The sequence below is a fragment of the Amblyomma mixtum genome, chromosome 8, assembly GCF_055824585.1.
Source record: "Amblyomma mixtum isolate Tamu chromosome 8, ASM5582458v1, whole genome shotgun sequence".
In the NCBI taxonomy this organism is placed as follows: domain Eukaryota; kingdom Metazoa; phylum Arthropoda; class Arachnida; order Ixodida; family Ixodidae; genus Amblyomma; species Amblyomma mixtum.
The window spans coordinates 6895439-6913894 of NC_143019.1; the positions used below are offsets into that span (position 1 = coordinate 6895439).

The 18456-nt window shown below is 49.8% G+C and overlaps 1 protein-coding gene and 1 long non-coding RNA gene across 6 annotated transcripts in view; one reads left to right on the forward strand and one right to left on the reverse strand.

The window, feature by feature from the left end:
- The window catches only part of LOC149331222 (protein pellino-like), an 81686-nt gene that overhangs the window by 10713 nt on the left and 52517 nt on the right, over positions 1-18456 (reverse strand). For 4 of the 5 annotated variants that reach the window (XM_089556392.1, XM_089556389.1, XM_089556393.1 and 1 more), the window contains exons 2-7: positions 7156-7377; positions 6976-7008; positions 5501-5630; positions 4634-4735; positions 1800-2180; positions 500-817 (exon numbers count right to left, since the gene is read on the reverse strand). In XM_089556392.1, the coding sequence (XP_089412518.1) occupies positions 500-817; positions 1800-2180; positions 4634-4735; positions 5501-5630; positions 6976-7008; positions 7156-7377 (1186 nt within the window). Of the gene's footprint in view, positions 1-499; positions 818-1799; positions 2181-4633; positions 4736-5500; positions 5631-6975; positions 7009-7155; positions 7378-8449; positions 8633-18456 lie in introns of those variants that run through there. The other variant, XM_089556391.1, reaches the window with a different exon arrangement.
- Positions 16518-18159, forward strand: LOC149331223 (uncharacterized). The gene is made up of 2 exons (XR_016284836.1): positions 16518-16888; positions 17468-18159. It is a non-coding gene; the product is annotated as an uncharacterized LOC149331223 (long non-coding RNA).

The window sequence follows — 18456 nt, forward strand, 5'->3', positions numbered from 1 at the left end:
CAAAGCGACTAAGGCTATGAGAGACGCCGTAGTGGAGGGCTCCGGAAATTTCGACCACCTGGGGCTCTTTAACGTGCACTGACATCGCACAATACACGGGCCTCGAATTTCTCCTCCAAAGAAATTCAACCGCCGCGGCCGGGATCGAACCCGCGTCTTTCGGGCCAGCAGCCGAGCACCATAGCCACTGAGCCACCGCGGCGGCCGCACAGCACACGGGCCTCTAGGCCTCTAGAATTTTGCCTCCATCGAAATTCGGCCGCTGTGGTAGAACTTCGGTAGAGGCGAAATTCCAGAGGCCCGTGTACTGTGCCATGTCACTGCACGTTAAAGAACCCCAGGTGGTTGAAATTTCCGGAGCCCTCCACTACGGCGTCCCTCATAACCTGGGGTGATTTGGGACGTTAAACCCTAATAAACCAAGCCAGCACACACACACGACGCACACCATGTAGTGCATATACGGCATGCCAAACTACAGTTCAGGATGAGGAGGCACCTTGAGGCACATGGGGCAGGTGCGCACGTTGGAGGCCCCCTCGGGCAGCCCCCAGTGGTGGAGTCCCTGGACGTGTCCGCAGTGCAGGTACACGTAGGGCTGCTTGTCCCCCTGGCTCAAGGTGGCCCGGCTGGCAATGACCAGCGTGTTGAGCCCCACGGGGCACTGGGGGCGCCCCGCGTTCAGCTCCGCCACGCGGGCCTCCAGGTGCTGCTTCGTGGGCGACTTGAGGAGTCCCTCGGCCGACCGAAAGAGGAGTGTGGCTCCGCAGAGGTCGATGAGCGAGCCGTCTCGCAGAACGTTCGTCTCGTCTTCAATCTGGGAGGGACACACACGAGCGATGGCTGTAGGGGGGCTCACAGCGTCAGCCGTGCAACGTCTTCATCACAAGCTACACACACACACTCACTGACTACTCCAATTCAATGTCGGCAAATTCATGCTTTCACTTCTGTACAAAGAAAGGAAAAAAATAAGCAGCACCATTCCGCCTACGTATACACTCCCATTTCATAAATAGCAGGCAATGCCACGGAGGTAGCGGGAGTAGTGCATCCGCAAAAAAGTTGGCAGTGGCTTAGCTCTGCTATGCCAGGATATACGTAGAGTGAGCAGTGACATCACGTGGCTCAACGCCGGTGGCAGCAGTGGCAGCGGCGAGCATGCGCGGCAAGGCGATGGCGAACGCACCTCGAGCATGCGCAGTATGGTCGACGGAGGGATCACGCGAAACGGCGAGACTGTGGCCAATGTAGCTCACGCTACAAAACATATTACTCCTCAACGTATCATTCACCTTTCTCAAAGCCTCGGTGAGTGTTTGGACGAAAACAAAGAGCGGTAACAAACGAAGTGGTAGCACTGAAAACCGCGGTCGAAGCTGTGAGGCACCAGTACCCTCTGGCTATGATTTTCACCGAGTCTGAAGCGCTCTTTAGGCGCGGATGGTGTGGGGGCGATTCCCCTTACCAGCCACGTATCATACTGCAAAATGTGATGCTTACCTCTCGAAGTCTCAGCGAGTTAGAGAACGAAAATGCGGCAACGGTTTTGTAAAATGAAGTTTCCAGTCATGGCACTTAAGATCTGTCACAATTAACCGATTAGTTCAGTAATGCCCACATGAAAATGCATACAAAGTAGCCTAAATTTCTGAACTTGTGCACAAGCAAGGCAACACATACTGGTACTGCAAGGTCACAAACACAAGCGTTACGTGATTCATTAAGCCTGAAAGGGAAATGAGGCACAGCCCAATCACTACTCCCGATTCCCCAGAGCACGAAAGAGGGAGGCTCACCTTGACACCCTTCTTGGGGGCCGACCGGGACTCGCGGATGGCGTACACGTTGCCGCCGACGGAGACCTCGCGCCAGATGCCTGGCGTGGCCCCGCCGCAGAAGGAACCCTGCGGGTGCATGATAAGGACCCCATTGGTGGTCAGGCCGTCTATCTCCCCTTCGTGCTGCCACTTGGTCGCCTTCTCCCCGAGGAAGATGTTGCGGGACGAGTCGAAGCCCGCGGCGAACACGTACGACCGGTGCGACCGGTTGCGCTCCACCAGGATGCGGCAGGCGAAGCGGGAGATGGTGCTCTGGGCCACCCTACAGGCACCCGCCTTGTCCCCGGCTACCGTGTCCATCACCACAAAGTCAATGGGGCTCTCCGAGGAGCGGCCAATCTGGGCACACAAGGGTGGGTAGTAAATGCATTAAACTATCACCTTCTTTGCATTTATATTGTTTTTCACTCCCGCTGCTAATTTTAAATGCACTGATTTAGAACCAGTGAATTACATGTACGGTGAACTCGTTATAATTCAAACTCGAAAAAGAATGAAAATTTGTTCAAATTAGGGGGAGCCATTTCGATATATGCTTGATGATGACCAGACGAAAGTGTCAGTTCGAATACGCTTGCAGTAGAAATGAAGTAAGTTCGGATTAAGGAGAGTCTACTGCCCTAACGTTTTTGATGGGCAAGAAGTCTTTGGTAACGGGCTCAGACAGTGTTGGACAAATCTGTACTATATTCATTACATGAATGAGGAAGTTTAAATTTCAAGGCCACAAAGTGCAACACTTTGTTTCCACACCTCTTGCCTAGGGCATGTCTACTAACATGTCAAATACCTCAAGAGGCTTGGTGTTCATGCATACAGGACCCAACATGCACGGTGCAACACCTGCCGAGACTGTTCCCCAGCACAGTACAGTCATTTCCTGTTAAAACGACATCAGTTAATATGAACGACTCGCATTATGGACAGCCGCCGCGGTGGGGCAGTCATTATGGCGCTCGGCTGCTGACCCGAAAGACATGGGTTGGATCACAGCCGCAGCAGTCGAATTTCAATGGAGGCGAAATTCTGGAGAACCGTGCAATGTGCGATGTCAGTGCACGTTAGGGAACCCCAGGTGGTCGAAATTTCCGGAGCCCTTCACTACGGCGTCCCTCATAGTCTGAGTTGCTTTGGGACATTAAAGGGGCTGCGAAACACTGCTTGGGGGGATACCGGCTATACTTCAGGTGGACGCTTTATGTCACACAGATGCTGACTTAAAAAGAATTACAGGAATCGATGCACGGGAACGGGCGTTATTGAGTGAAGAAATTTCAAAATACAAGCAAACAAAACGCTTCCCTCAACTCGATTTTGGCGGGGCTTCCCACTCCTATTTCGCTCTCCCTATGACGGCACCTGGCGCAACCAATCAAAACAGCGAGCCAGAGCACGTCGCGGAAGTTTGTACTCCATGGTTGCCTGCTCTCTGTAACTCGTTCTTGCTGAGACTGGCAGCGTCGTTTCCATGCCAGAGCACTCCTGGTGGTGTATATTTTACTTGCTTTGCAGGGTGTATCTAAGACTAGCAAGTTGTTTTTGTTGATCTAATATAAAACACAGACAGGTGACAAAATGTGTCTCTATTTATTCACACAATTTGCAGTATATTTACTGTTTGTCCGGTCATCAAGCTCGCGCCAGGTGATGTCATATCCGCTGCTAAAAACCCGCCACTGTGTGGCGACACCATCAGAGCCATGAAGTTGTTTTTGGGAGGACAATAAAATATTAAAAAACGGAATGTACGCGGTATTACCGACGCTAATAGCACCATTATAACTCACTGTATGCAATCAACAGGCAAAACAGTTAACTAAGATTGTGTTTCTGGGCCCCTTTAAACCCCCAGAAACCAGCGTACTATGGCCAGTTTTTCTAGAGACCAAACTTTTTCAATGCATTTACGCCTCGTTGATACGGAAACTCACTGTCTGGACAATGGACAGGGTGGAAATGTGCGGAGGCCATTGAAGCCTAGGTATTTTTGCCCCGTTAATATGGACAGTGGTGAGAAGAAAACCTCAGCTGCCCCAACCAGCTGGTTCCTTTCTTGTATTCTGAGTGCAGGACACCAGCAAACAGCAGTAAGAAAGCGAAAATGCCAGAATGACGGCCTTTTTTCTCTCTTCGTGCTTTACAGTGACAAGGGACACACTCAGTATGCCTTATTATTCGCCACACTGCATGTACGGCTATGAAAAAAAAACCTCTTCTGCAGCTTCTGCTACGCTGAAATCGTAATATAGAAGATACGTCACCCCTCCTGGCATTATCATGCGTCACCATATTACCTTATTTAAGATAATGGAGACTAGGTTAATACGCATGTAGCTCTCGAGATTTTGTCCTATTTCAATTTCACTGCTCACCATGCATGCACAGAAGCAGACCTTAACTGTAAAGTAATAAGGGAGTAATTACTCATTAACTGTAAAGTGTTTTTTCTTAACACGCTTTTCTTTTCTTCTTCATTTGTTATTACTGACGACTCGCTTTATGGACAGTTTTGACCAGGAACCGAAGTGTCCACATAAGCTCGGCATGACTGGGGCACCCACTGGCTGAGGCAGCCAAAGGAGTTGTTCAGCAGTTCAGTAGCAACAAAAAAAAATCGTAAGCCCAGCCTTAGTGCTCCCTTTTAATTGAATCCGTTTTTTTTCTCGTGACTGAGCAGCGCACGCTCAACTCTCCTCCTCCATCACCCTCTCCTGCACCTCGCTGGTCGAAAAAAAAAAAAAAAAATGCCACTCTACCACAGCACACCACGGTACAAGCACAGGAGCCCCCACCTGGAAGAGGTCCGTTTCCTCGTCGAGCACATACTCCACGATGACCGCTTGCGTCCGCGATAGCGTGAACGAAATCGAGTGCTGCTTGCTGTCCAGGACAGCCTGTCCAGAGAGAGAGAGAACGTGCGGGTCTTGACAAGAGGCCACGGTTTCACAGCAAGCAGCGGCCAGCTATCTGGCATACCCAGATTCAGACGCAAGAATATTTAGCAGAACAAAGACACAAAAGAGAGGATCCACATATCCCGAGCACCAGCCTGTGCTTGGCAATGTTGTTACACCGCACTCACTGATCTTAAAAATGTCGAGCGCTGTACAGTGAGTGACTCAGTAGAGGATACCTTGACCACCGAACACATTCCAATTAGAGTGGCATGCGAAAATGTGCTTCTGCGCAGAAATGTTCTCTACAAGCCATACAACATTAGGGAATTATCCCAGAGCCCTCTTCAATGGCATCCGTGAAATCCTGAGGTCTCTCACTAGACTATATATATATATATATATATAGTGTTTCTGTGGTTCTCATTTACATATTCTGTGCCCACCCCTATAAAAGGGGATGTAGTAACAAAGTAAAATCACTCCTGAAGAAGATCGGTCTTCCGATGGAAACGTCGAGTCGAATAAATACGTTTCCTTTAACGAACCGCATACTTCCCCCCGCCGCACGCACGCACACACGCACGCACGCACCCACACACACACACACACACACACATACACACACTGCTCATCTTCCTGTACAACACCAAACTGCAATAATTTCTTTTGCAACCTGTGACGTGAACAGCAACCCTCCCCCACTTGCTAATGGGCTACCTATTCCACACATCAAAGAAGGAGGAGGAGGAGGAGGACGCTTGCCTTAGAAGACTGTGGTGTCTTGACAATGTAGTGCTTGGATTTCTTGATGCCGTTGGGGAAGGGACGCCTGTACAGGAAGAATTTGCTCCGCCGCCTACCTTTCTCACCATGGGGTAAACACCCATTGTACCTGCACAACAAGGGGACACGAGAAAGGAGCGGCTATGCTGCTGCCCTTTGGACAGGTTAAAATCATCACTGACATGCCCCGAAGTGACACGAAGGGGCTATTTCTTGAGTTCCAATTTTGCATCTTTCCCCTGATCTTCTTCAAGACCAGTTCACTGGTCCCCTCCACCCCCCCACACACACCCACTTAAGAGCGGGATGTGGGCTTCAACACCAACTTCCTTATTTTTTGATTGATTGTGGTCAGTTCTGTTTGCACGTTAGCACTGCTTTTAAACTTACACAAAACTTCAGCATTATATCCGAGGAACTGTTTTTTTTCCCACAAATTTTACCTCTTCTACAGCTTCTGGAAAGACTGCAGACTTGACAAAATGTGGTGGAAGACAGTTTTTAACATTCACTGCATTTCTGAATGCATCCTATATGACGAGATTCTCAAGATTTTTTTTTCCGCAAAACAAATTCTTTTTCTTTTCATTCTTTGCAAAGCAGTTGGCATAGACATGACTAAGTTGTAAACAAAATGTGGCATGGAAAATCTAAAATCAAAATGAAAAAAAAAAGGCCGCCACCATCTGGAAGGCGTTGATGTAACGAGCACTAGCTATGCCACCATTTCGTCCCCTGACGTCATACTCACGTAGTTCCACCTCTATCCACAATATTGGACCGTGACGTCATCACTGGCATGCGGCAGGTGGTTGTTTCTACAATGTTATTATAGATGGCGCTACAAGTCTCAGTGCGAGATGTGCTGTTTTCTAGTTGCTGCCACAGATGGCGCTGTGATCTCAGGCGCTGTGGTAGCAGACCCCACGAAATCTCAAAACGCGATGAGTAAGAACTAATGCTGTTAAAAGATTGCCATCCCATGTAGGGTACTTCTGCAAGTGCAACATAAAACAAACGGGATTAAAATGTGAAAATAAAAGAAAATCCAACTCCACAAGATGAGCATCTAGTCAAAAATCCGGAATGGAGAAAAAGCGCCGATTTTTCGAGTGCTTCCTCAATATGTAGTGCCACAGCGGCTCAGAAAACAAATTTTTTTCATATTATTTCCCAGTGGATTTTGACGATAAAACTTCAGGAGAGCATACAAAATGAGGTATACGAGCACACAGAATCATTTAAGAAGAAAATCATTTTGGGGGCATTTATCGCAATTTGAAAGCCGCACCCCTCCTTAATTACCCGCAAAAAATATGCTGCGTGTTACGAGTACCTGAGAAAGTCTTAGTAACCAGCCCGTTGCCTGTATGGTTAAAAATGTGCCATCTGCACCATAAATAATGCCCCCGAGATTAACGACTTCAATGGTGTTACACAAATTATGCACCTACCTGCGATGGTCTTGTTGTTCAAGACCGCAGTATCTATAAATAAATAAATAAATAAATAAATAAATAAATAAATAAAATACAAGGCCAGCCCTTCTGCTGTTTCAAGCAGTACAGCCATAGCCAGACTATGCGTGGTGTCTTCACGCGTAGCTCTGTCACAGGTGCAAGTGGCGCCCTCACCCTAGTAGCACGAGCTCGCCGAACTTGACGGGCGGAGGGTGGTGGCCGGGTGCGTGGGGGCTGTCGCTGGGGGGTCCGAGCAGCAGGCGGTCGCTGATGGGGTCGGCCTCCTCCTGGTGGGGTGACGAGGGGCCGGACGATCCACCGCTGTCACTCGACTGGCCTCCCCCCCGGCTGCTGAGGCAGCTGGCACTGGCGCCGGTGGTAGTACTGCTGTCGGCCCTGCACACCAGCCACCGACACAGTCAAGACCACAACACACATCTGGCCGGCACAAAGCAAGAGCACGCAGTTGTACCCCATGTGCCTTGAAAAGTTTGGAAAGCCGGGAATGTGTAACAAGTCCCCCGCAGCATCGTCCAGAAACAAAACCCTTGGGTCTTAAACTTCCGACAAGGACTGTACATGTATGGTAAAAGGTCGCTCTCTCATGCACAAACTTTTGCTCCAAGTCGTACATATGCTGCACTCATTCTCGGCACTCAAAAGCACAGCCGAGGAATGACCCACTGGCATTGCTGGATAAGGCAAGAAGGCTCTCTCACTGCATATCAGTGAGCAAACGCCACGATTACTGCAGGAAGTGCCGAGATGCAAAGACCGCAATGAAGAAACAGGAAAACGCGCCGGGAAACCGAGTTTATGACTTAATTTTTGCCAACGAAAGCCATCCAGCAAAAACCTAGCAAAAAGAACTTCTGATATTCTTCATAGAAGAGTTAAATATAGCACTAAATCTCTGAAATGTGCGGTCAGGTAGCAAACACTAGCGTCAACTGCCACGAAACGGTAGCACTGGTCACATCGTTTACGGATGCACACAACAGTGAAAAGTGGAAAGGATGTACAGGGCAATAATTGCAACAGGGAACAACCTTTTCTCCTGCAAATACTGCTGCACAAACAATTTGTAGACAGTATGTTACAGGTAAAGAACCTATATACCTCCTGCAGTAATACTACTGCACAAACCATTTGCACACAGTATATTATAGGTAAACAAGCATACCTAACTGCATAAAAAGGTCGCATTACGCAGTTCCATACCGCAGCCCCTCATCACGCTGGGCCGCTTTCAAGGCTCAAGGCACTTTCATGACACCCATGGAACAAACAAGCAAAGATGCTAGGCAGTTGCACTCTACAAGACGACCCTCCAAGCACGGAGTATTCTGGCACAGTTGAGAATTTTTCTCCTGAAGTAATAATACTGCATAACAATTTGCACACAGTATGTTATAGGTAAAGGAGCATACCTAACTGAATAAAAAGGTCGCATTACGCAGTTCCATACCTCAGCCCCCCATCAAGCTGGGCCCCTTTCATGGCTCAATTCACTTTCATGACACCCATGGAACGAACAAGCAAATATGCTAGGCAGTTGCACTCTACAAGACGACCCTCCAAGCGAGAAGTACCCTGGCACAGACGACCTTGCGAATGTTTACAACTACACGACGACACCGCGAAACACAATGACGTTCAAAAACGGAAAAGGTGGAGGAATCCGGTAGATAAGGGGGGAGGAAATGGGTAGAAACAATGGGGGCAAAGACAAAAGAGCGGAAGGAATGGCAGAGGCTGCACTTGCGTTCGCGGTCGAAGACCTCCACAGTCGGGCGCCATTCACATATCGCGCTCCGCAGGGGGGGGTTCCAACACCGCGTACCGCGCTAATTGCGTCACTGTCACCACTAGAATGACTAAGCCGTCACTTCTGCTCGCAATCAAGAACAATGGCCCAGTCGAGATCGGCGAGACGAATATATATCCACAGACGATGACAGCCGGTAGATGTAGGACGTATCCACTGCTAGCAAGCTCCGAGATCTCCGACAAAAAACGCGTTCGCGTGCGCAGACGAAAACTTTCGCGAACACACACACATACACGCGCGCGCCGTACCGGACAACACAGAAATGAAAGCGGGTTTTTCGGCGTCGTCTGCTATAGTCGTCCGCGCGGGCCGGTCTTCTAGGTGGGGGGAGAATGAGAGAGAAAAAAATAAATAGAAGAAATACGGCCCTAAACTTAGACGACGACCACCGCAAAGGCGGCTAGGCTAGACTACTTCTCTCTCCCTTTGTACGTATCTACATTTCCTCCCTCGCTGCCCCCGGGAAGACGACGAAACTCTGGCAAAAAAAGAAGCAACACCAACAGAAAAAAATAGAGCTGAGAGCGTATCGGGTTTTCACAAAGACGGGCAGTGCGCCAACGACGTCGGAGATAAAAAGGAGAGAGTGTATATACCGTTCTAAAGAAGTTTAGAAGAAACAAAAAAACAGATGCGGAAGGAGAAGAAGGCGACAGCGGACGGCGCGGAACTGTGCGGAACCGAGCGACCGACCGCGAAAAACGCCCGGCGTTTTTGTGCGCTCGGAAAACGCCGCCGGCGACGTCGATAGCAGACGACGCGCGCGCGAGCAGACGACAACTGCTTTAGCAGACGCATGCACAAGCGCGTGCAGACGTTGAGAACGAGGCGCGCAAGCAAAAAAAAAAAAAAGGAAAAGAAAAACGCTTATTAAAAACCGGACGAAGCGCGTCAGAAAGTGCACAGCTTGAAAAAACGGTCTGCGCTTTACCCGTGCCTGCCACGACGGAGCTGCTGCGCATAAAGAAGATGTGAAAAGTAAAGATAACGGCGCTAGAATTGCTGCGGTACAGCCACACCACAGTTTCCAAAGCACCGCACATACGACGTCAAGCGAGCCTTTTTCACCGCTCCCTCATCTTTCTGGCTTACGATCCTCCACTCTTCCGCGTTGCCTTTATCCGGACCGTTAACGATCGACGCTCAAAACATCGCGCTTTCTAGTCTGCCCCTCTCTCCCTCGGCAGTCTCCCTCTATCGCCCCACTCAACAACCACAGCTCCCTCATTTATTTCGCGTTTATGGCTTCGTGGTCCTCGAGCTGGCGTGACGCCATTCTGTTTCACCTATTTGACCACCCCCCGCGATAGTGGAAATATATTGGGTGCTCTCCTCCCCTTAACTTGACCGGACCCTTCTGATGACCGCATCACATCGTAAGCACAGAGCCACGTCCCGAAAATATAAGCACACTTCGATACTTGACCACGTCGTCTCGGCAGTATCGTGACCCAGAGGTCACACTAAAGGGGTCATGTGACCTTGCCACGTGACCCACACGTCGGTGATGACCAGGTTATTCGCGTGACATCACGGGCGTCATTTTGTTGCCCAGAGGGCCGCTTCAGCAGTGCGCAGGCCCGAGAAGGACGATTGTTTGTTTATGTGGGTTTAACGCCTCCTCGGGATATGAGGGACGCCGTATAGAGAAGGGCTCCGGAAATTTCGACCACCTGGGGTTCTTTAACGAGCGAGCAGGAGGCAACAAGCCCATTAAACGCGAGCGGGCGGGCTTGCGCATGCTCCGAAGAAAACAAAATGGCGGCCGCTGTGACGTCATCGAATACTCCGTCAGCAGCCGAAATTTAGAAGCAGCAACTCGGGGTAGTGATGTTCCATTCGCAGAATTCTCCTGCTCCAAAAATATCTGTGGGGTAAAATTTAGCGAAAATTTGGCGAAAGAAATTTTACAGAATTTCAGCAACATTTCAAAACCAAATTGTCCGGCTTTTTTTCAAATTGACGGAGTTTTCAAGAGCCTGAAATGGGAACTGGAAATGGAGAACGACCCTGAAATGGAAATTTCTTTTATCTAATTGGGGGGAATTTTCGTCTACGGTACGGAATATCACTGCCCAAGGAAGGCGGGGAGGGAGGGGTGGGGGTGTGGGCGTGAATTCACGCGGGCCTCCACCAACATTCGACAGTGCGCAATAAAATTGGGGTCAAAATAAACACTACCCAGCCCGCAGCGCCCATATCAATCCCCGCTAACAGCGGTAACGGCACGCAATACACCATCGTCATCACCATCATCATCAGCAGCGACACTAACGGTAACCACCGCCACTACCATCCACACACCATGGTCTCAGAGATCCCCCACACTCTTAACAACGCTCTCGGAGGCCATGCACACACGTCGCCGGCGTGGCGGCATTCTTCAACCCGGAGTCGGCGACGTACCAAAGCAACCGCGCGCACGCATTTTCTCACCCCCTCCGCAGCACAACAAACCCGGCCGCCCCGGCGTCGCCCTCGCGCTGTGCATTCATCCTGGCGGGGCCGCCAACGAGTGGCTCTGCCCTAAACGCCCGGCGGCCGCAAGAAAGCGGCACTTGGCGGCAGAATGCGGCGGGCTAGCGTTTCTATCGAGAGAGTGCACTCCTTTTCCCCGCTCTGTAAGGGAGCCCGCCAACCGGCCTTTCTTCTTCTATTCCGGGCTGTGTGTGTGTGTGTGCTACCACTTACCGATGGGCGCTGCCACCGACCGCGGCGCATGACAGAGAAATAAGATGTTGCCCGGCCGGTTTGCGGCGTTTCTAACGCGCTTCCGCGATCCCCGCTGTTCGCTTATTACTTTCCCCAACGCGTGGTCCGAAATACGCGCTTATTACGGGTGGGGGGCATAGAAAAGGAACGGAGCCGGCGTCTCCCGAGCGCATTCCCGTTCTGCCCGGGCCAGGACGGAACCGAAACACGCGGTGCACAGCCTCTGCGTGACAAATATACACGGAACACTAGCTTAGATCGCCGTGCTCGGAACTCTAAGAAGAGGTGCGACAGCAACCCCACTGCTTGGCCAAGTAGCGAACTAGGTGGCTTGTATATTTCTGACACTTCGTCGGCGCGCTATCGGACTTTGATATCAGCGGCGCTTACTAATCAGCTGCAGTCGACTCGCAAAAATTCGAAGGCGAAAGGGACTAACAATTGTATGAATAATGCGGAGGTCGAACTAAGGGAGGCTAAGGTATGTATGGTAACGTACGGTGTAGTACGTATACGGTAAATTATGTGTGGTAAGATTTCGGCTTAGGTTTATGGGGAGATTTCGACCACCTGGGGTTCTTTAAAGGGGTCCATGGAGACATCAAATTTTGAGGCTATAAAAAGCCTGCTATGAGATTCCTCTGTACGCAAGGACACTGAGAGCCAGGTGTTGGACACAACAAAAGTTCAAAAAATATTTTAATTCGGTTCCAAAGATTACCTTAATGCTCACTCTCACGATCTAGAGCCATCGCTAGCGTGATCAACGCTGACGTCACTACGCTGATAGAGTAACCAACGTTTTAGTGACGTCATACCAAAATACAGTGACGTACGATGAGCGGGGCACAGCTGCCGCCATGAGGTACGAGTGACGAGCCACGTGAGCGCAATTGACGCACCAGCGAGCCGCATATGCTGCGAACCGCCACTCGCTCAGTTAGTTTTTGTCAACGTATTGCCGAACTAGCCATACAAGTTACTGGCATTTTGCACAGTGCTTCGCATCCTCACGCGAACCTGCGAAGGCGATATTAGCGTGCGATCGTGCGTTAAAAAAAAGTCGATGTTCTCATTGGAATCAGATTCGTCAAAATCCGAGCTGCTGAAACTAGCCATGCCGTTGTTTGTTTTCATGCGCTGGTCAAGCACGTGTGTGAGAAAGCAGACGATGCAGCAGTAGGTGCGTCCCAACTTTGTGGGCCCACGTGACCAGGCAAAACAGTTGAGCATCCGATAGTGACGTCACTGTCCAACTCGGCGTTCAGAAACCGAAAATCGTTCACCTAAAAATGCGATATTAAATTATTCACTCTGAATATATGAATCTTCGAGTGTATATCATGCTTCCTGGTGCAATAAGAAACGTTTGAAACAAAGAACGCGCCACCCACAAATTTGGTGTCTCCAGCCCTTTAAAGGGAGACTGAAGCACTTTTTCTGAAAATCGGGCTGGCAGCGGCATCCTATAGTTTTTCATGCTATATACTGGAATATTGCATCCAAATAAGGCAAAAACAAGCGCGAATTGCCTTTTTTAGCCGAAATATGCGGGCTGTGCCGCGGGGCACGCCGCGCGGCGCGCCGCCGCCCGTGATTGGTCAAGAGAGGTCGTGACGTCACTTTGAGGACTGGAGCAGCTGCCGATGCGGATCCGGCGCTGCGTTGAGGGCAGATCGCAGCTTTCCGTGTCGTTGTAAAAGCGAATACGGCGACTATTTTTTTTTTACTGACCACCGAAGTAAAAGATACTACAGTTTGCTCATTCCACGTATCGCCTGAAACCAAAAAAGACACAAGCAAAAAATTCTATGCCTAGCACAAGCATACGCCAGCGTCAAAGACGCGATACAGACCATGCGTAAAAGGTGCCAGCACAACATCGGCTCGTATTCTCGGAAAGGAAGGGGTGCGAACAATACTCAAGTAAGTCAATTACCACCACCGGACGCCTCCTGGCTCGCCCGGAAGAGCGTCATCCTAAAGAAAAGGCCCAAAGCACTGTGTAAATCCTGTTCTCAATACCCGGCGTTGCAGGTTGGGGCAAGAAAGTATTTCAAGTGAACGATTAAGGAGCACAAAGTTGGTGTCAAAATAAGCGAAGCGCAGTGGCCAAGCACTGCGAGGCATGTGACCACAAGATAGTGACGCAATCATGGTGCGCTGGAAACCAAGCCAAATACGCGCACAAATACGCTTCACTCCTGGCGCGTTCAGCAGATGCCACAAAATATTAATCGCTGCCTCGGAAACGTTCGCCCTTCCTAGATTTGCAGTTTAGGTTCAGTGAAGTAGTTGCCAACTATATGTGTGTTTAAAAGCCCAGCTAGCTGCAACTCGCCCGCTGCAACAACTTGATGAAGAAACCGAGTAAGGTTGCGGTGTTTTTTTTGCAAAAACTCGGTTGGCATTCATTTCTCTCATAAATTTGCATCCGAAATCAACGTCGAACGCTTTCATATTAATTGCTTAGCTAGGATTAAACGAGATGCCGCATATGAAGAGCTTCGATGCTTGCTTGCTTTGCTTTATTGTGCTTTGCTCTGCTTGCTTGCTTGCTTGCTTGCTTGCTTGCTTGCTTGCTTGCTTGCTTGCTTGCTTGCTTGCTTGCTTGCTTGCTTGCTTGCTTGCTTGGACACGTCGAACCGAGTATAAAATCACTAACCGAGCCTTGCTGAGCACGTCTCAGGTGGTCTGGCCGCACCTAAGCTGAGGAGAGCGACACATGCTTAAGCCTCTATAAGGTTTCTTCAGGGGCTAAGTGAGCATGTTTCTACTTTTAAAAGAGGCGCTTCTTCGGAATGGTGACACGCCTCTTATGCGCGAGGAAATCGATGGAACTGTGTCATGGTTAAGCCGCGCCTTTTCGACAGAAATCTCCAGAGATCACACTAGGACAAGCTTTGCCTGTAGCCGCTCTTACGAAAGTGTGTCGAGCAGAGTAAGCTTGCTTTAGTCGGCTTGAATTCTTCGTCACAGCAGCGAGCGGTTGTGCTGCGAGCTTGTAGTATTGCGGAAAACAGTGGAAGACGACACAGTCGCGGCCGTAGTTGTTCGTGGACACGAACGCAGAGTAGTACCTGTTGAATCTGATTCTCAAGATCGGCTGACACGTTTTGTACGTCGCAACGCACGCAGTACGAGGAACAACGCATGCAGCACGAGAAACAACGCGCGCTGAAAGCGCGCTCGGGTGCGCCGAAGCATCCCCGGCTCCTCAACATGACGTCACGCTGGCCGACATGGACGAGGTTTCCCTCTCCGCTGTTCCCCTCTCCTGCGCTCGCGCGGGGCGCGGGAATTTTGAACATCGCGTTTTTAATTGGTGATTGCGCCGCTGTTTTAGCCAAAATCGAAAAAATAATTTCACAGACGTGATCAGCAATGACACTACTTCAAAATCCTAGAAGGTTAGCTGATTCGAAAACCGCCTCAGTATCCCTTTAACGAGCACTGACATCGCACTGTACACGGGTCTCGACAATTTCGCCTCCATCGAAATGCGACCTCCGAGGCCAGGATCGTACCCTCGTCTTTCGGGTCAGCAGCCGAGCGCCGTAACCACTGAGCCGCCGCAGCGGCCGGTATTGCACGGTATGCTAAGGTATACGGTATGGTACTTTAGGGTATGTATGGTACGGTATAGTACGTATGGTAAGGTATGCTATGTACGGTTTATGGGTCTTTAACGTCCCAAAGCGACTCAGGCTATGACGCCGTAGTGGAGGGCTCCGGAAATTTCCACCACCTGCGATTTCTTTAACGTATGGCATGCACGGTAAGGTATGTATGGTATCGTATGGTATGATATGTATGGTATGGTGGGCTTGAGGTCCCGAAGCTGCACATGAGATCCATTATCGAGTAGTGAATGGCATAGCACACTGGCGCCTCCTCTGAAAAACGCGGCGCCGGATCCGATACCTTGGGCTCACCGTCCGAACGTAGTAGCCTCTGAGCTACCATACAAGCGATGTCGACAGGATCGGGACGTCAGTTCGAATGAACCGGAAGTTCGAATCAGGCGAGTTTGAATTAAGGAAAGCCCATCGTAACAGCACTGGGCCACACTTCGACGAACAGCGCGTTTCTATTTTAACGGCCGATTTGGACTTCAGGTTAAGGAAAGTCGAAATCCCCTAACTACTGCCGCGTGCCAAGTGCATTCGTGCCCGCCGCCTTATCGCAGCTGTAAAAACAACGCCCCGTTTATAACCGGTCCCTTCACTAACTAGTACTGGCGGAAGCCGGACTCCAAACTTTCGCCAGCGAGCATCTTCGAACACCTCAAGGACAGCACATTCTGCCACACCCGCCAAGCCACGTGCCAGAGAGCCAGCAATGCATTCGCTCGCCAACAGCGCTGAACACAAAGCAGTGCTATGCTTCCTCCTGACCGCGGCTTTCAGGAACAACTAGGTGGTCACAAAAGACAAGCGAAGAACAGGTAAACTGACCATTAGAGGGTAATACGCCTACACACGCCTGCATGGGAGTAAAAAGGGAGCAACCTAACCTCAAGCACACTCCCTTTTTGACGCGACCGCGTTAAAGGCCCGTTCAACAGAAAATCCGACGTTGGCGTTGTGAGCGAAATGTCACGAGCATGACTTTGGCAGGCGATCCCCTGAGAGCAACCTAGGAGGCAGGTGGGCCACCGAGGTCACGTGACCTTGCGGCGTCATTAAGGTGGATGTAGAATGGTGGCGAAGGCTGGGCCCAAAAACGGTCTAGCGCGACTGCAGCACAGCCACTTTGGGCGGCCGAAACACTTATATAATGAAATTCAAAAGCACAAATAAAAATGCTATAAAACAACAAAAACAAATGAATATTTTAATGCCACGTTTTATAAAATACATAAACTATTTCAGCAAAACATATTAAGCCGAATTTTGTAATTTTTGCAATGCTCTTGTTGCGCCCTCTGTGCATTTCCAGCGCGATTTTGCAGGCCTTGTTTCGGTACCCGGCCCCCCCGACCACAGTGGCTGCGGGAGCTTACGAAGCGATTTCTTATCTCCAGCTGCCTGCTATGGCGCGCCTTGGAAAGCGTGCAAATTAAGCTCGCCGGTCTCGAAATGGCACCTTTAAGAAGTTTTTGTCGTCCTTGCCCGTCGCTTCTCTGTCACCGTTTGGCAAGATCTGCACCCCGCTGCAACGCTGCAGCGTTTCCTTCGGTGTACGGCCAGTGCGAAACCTTTTCCCGAGGCTTCGCGCTCATCGTTTCAAGCGCTTAGCTCTGCATTTCAAGATGAGGTTGCGGCATGTGAAGAAACCTTGCTCCGTGGCACATTGTGACAGCGTGGGTTGTACCGTGGGTGTCTTACCAAGCCTGCACCGCTTCCCTCTGGACTTTCGCAGGTGAGCTATTGCCGTTTTCGTCTGCTCTAGATATGCTTTTGTCGGGCTTTCCGCGCCCATTCGTAGCTGTAACCGTTTCATACGCACTTGGCTTCATGTTATCGGGATGTTTTAGTAAATTGACTTGCCGCATGTTCAATTTAAAACCAACTGCGTTGCCTAACAGCTCTGAGCATGACATTAATGGGTTTTGCAGCACCGTGAAGCCAATTTGAGGATCCCCTCGCAACTGAAAGTATCGAAACTCAACCATGTGTATGTGCGCCGCATTGACTGTGCCTTAACTGAATTCACCCAGCAGTAGTTATTGCCGTTCTACGTATACATGACCGTCAATGTAGTTTTAGACTCATTTTGCTGCATCGCTCTCGTCACTCTTTGAGCATAGAAAAGTAGCTAGCCGCGTGGTATCAGGCGAGCTTAACCGCACTCTGAGGCGCGGAGGCTTGGCGCGAGCATTTTCTGCCATAGTTATAACGTACTGCATTTAGGTGAAAGGAATCTTGGCGTATTGACGTTTGGAGTATATGGTATTCATTTGGGTGCAGGTGTATAACGTGTATGCTGCTTCATGTCCAGGTGCAAAACGTGGGTGGAGTTCTGCCGCAACCTCAGCCTGGAGAAGACGCCGTGCCAGCTGGGAGACCTGAGGGTTTCTTCCAAGCACTTCGAACTGTTTGTGTATCTGCGGCCAGGATGGCTGCGTCTCGATGCTGTGCCTACTCGAGGAAAGAGTGGCTGTATTGAATATCCCTGCACTTCACTTCAAACTGCACTTCATGTATATTTTGGTTTGATTAGAATTGCTTCAAATTACTTCGGTTAGCGACAAGAAGGAGCTGTTGAGGTTGTGCGCAGGCCCTATGTATGGTGTAATGCTCTAGCGTTGAGCAGATTTGTTGATGCTAAAACTTGTTAATACTGTCATGCAGGTGTGAACATAGCTGCTGTATTCTTTCAGTTGAAGAAATGAAATGTGAAGAGTAATCCCTGTGTGCTGCATGGTCTATGTGTTGATGCGCGTACTATGTCATGTCACGTTTGCCTCAATGGAAGCTGTCGTAGCATTGTTTTCTATACTTTTCAATTTCCTACCTGGCAACGTTCGTGGAACTTAAGGGCTTTTTCCTAACCGCACTGTGACCATTGAGATGAATAGCCAGCTTAAAAAAACTACTGCTTGAGCTGCCTGTGACGCGCATTTTTTGTTGGTGTGCTTTATCGCTGTATTTGTTTGGTTGCTGTAATAAACCATGAATATGAAAACCATACTTGCCGTGCACTGTATTGCAAACTGTGCACTTGAGCCTGTGCTTTGTGCATCATACCTTGATATACTCAAAAGTACTAGCACCAGCATTTCCACCAAGGTTTCCACTACGAATCATGCATTCTTACCCACCGTCTGCAAGTGTTGCTGCCTTTCTGTGCTGCCTTCTTTGCCAGTCACTTTCATTGGGTTCCCAATTGCACATTAACAAGGCCATAACTAGCAGGAACTCGAGCACATTTGACTGGCAAAGGTTGGTGCGCACTGAAAGGCAACCTTAAAGCGATACCGGCTCGAA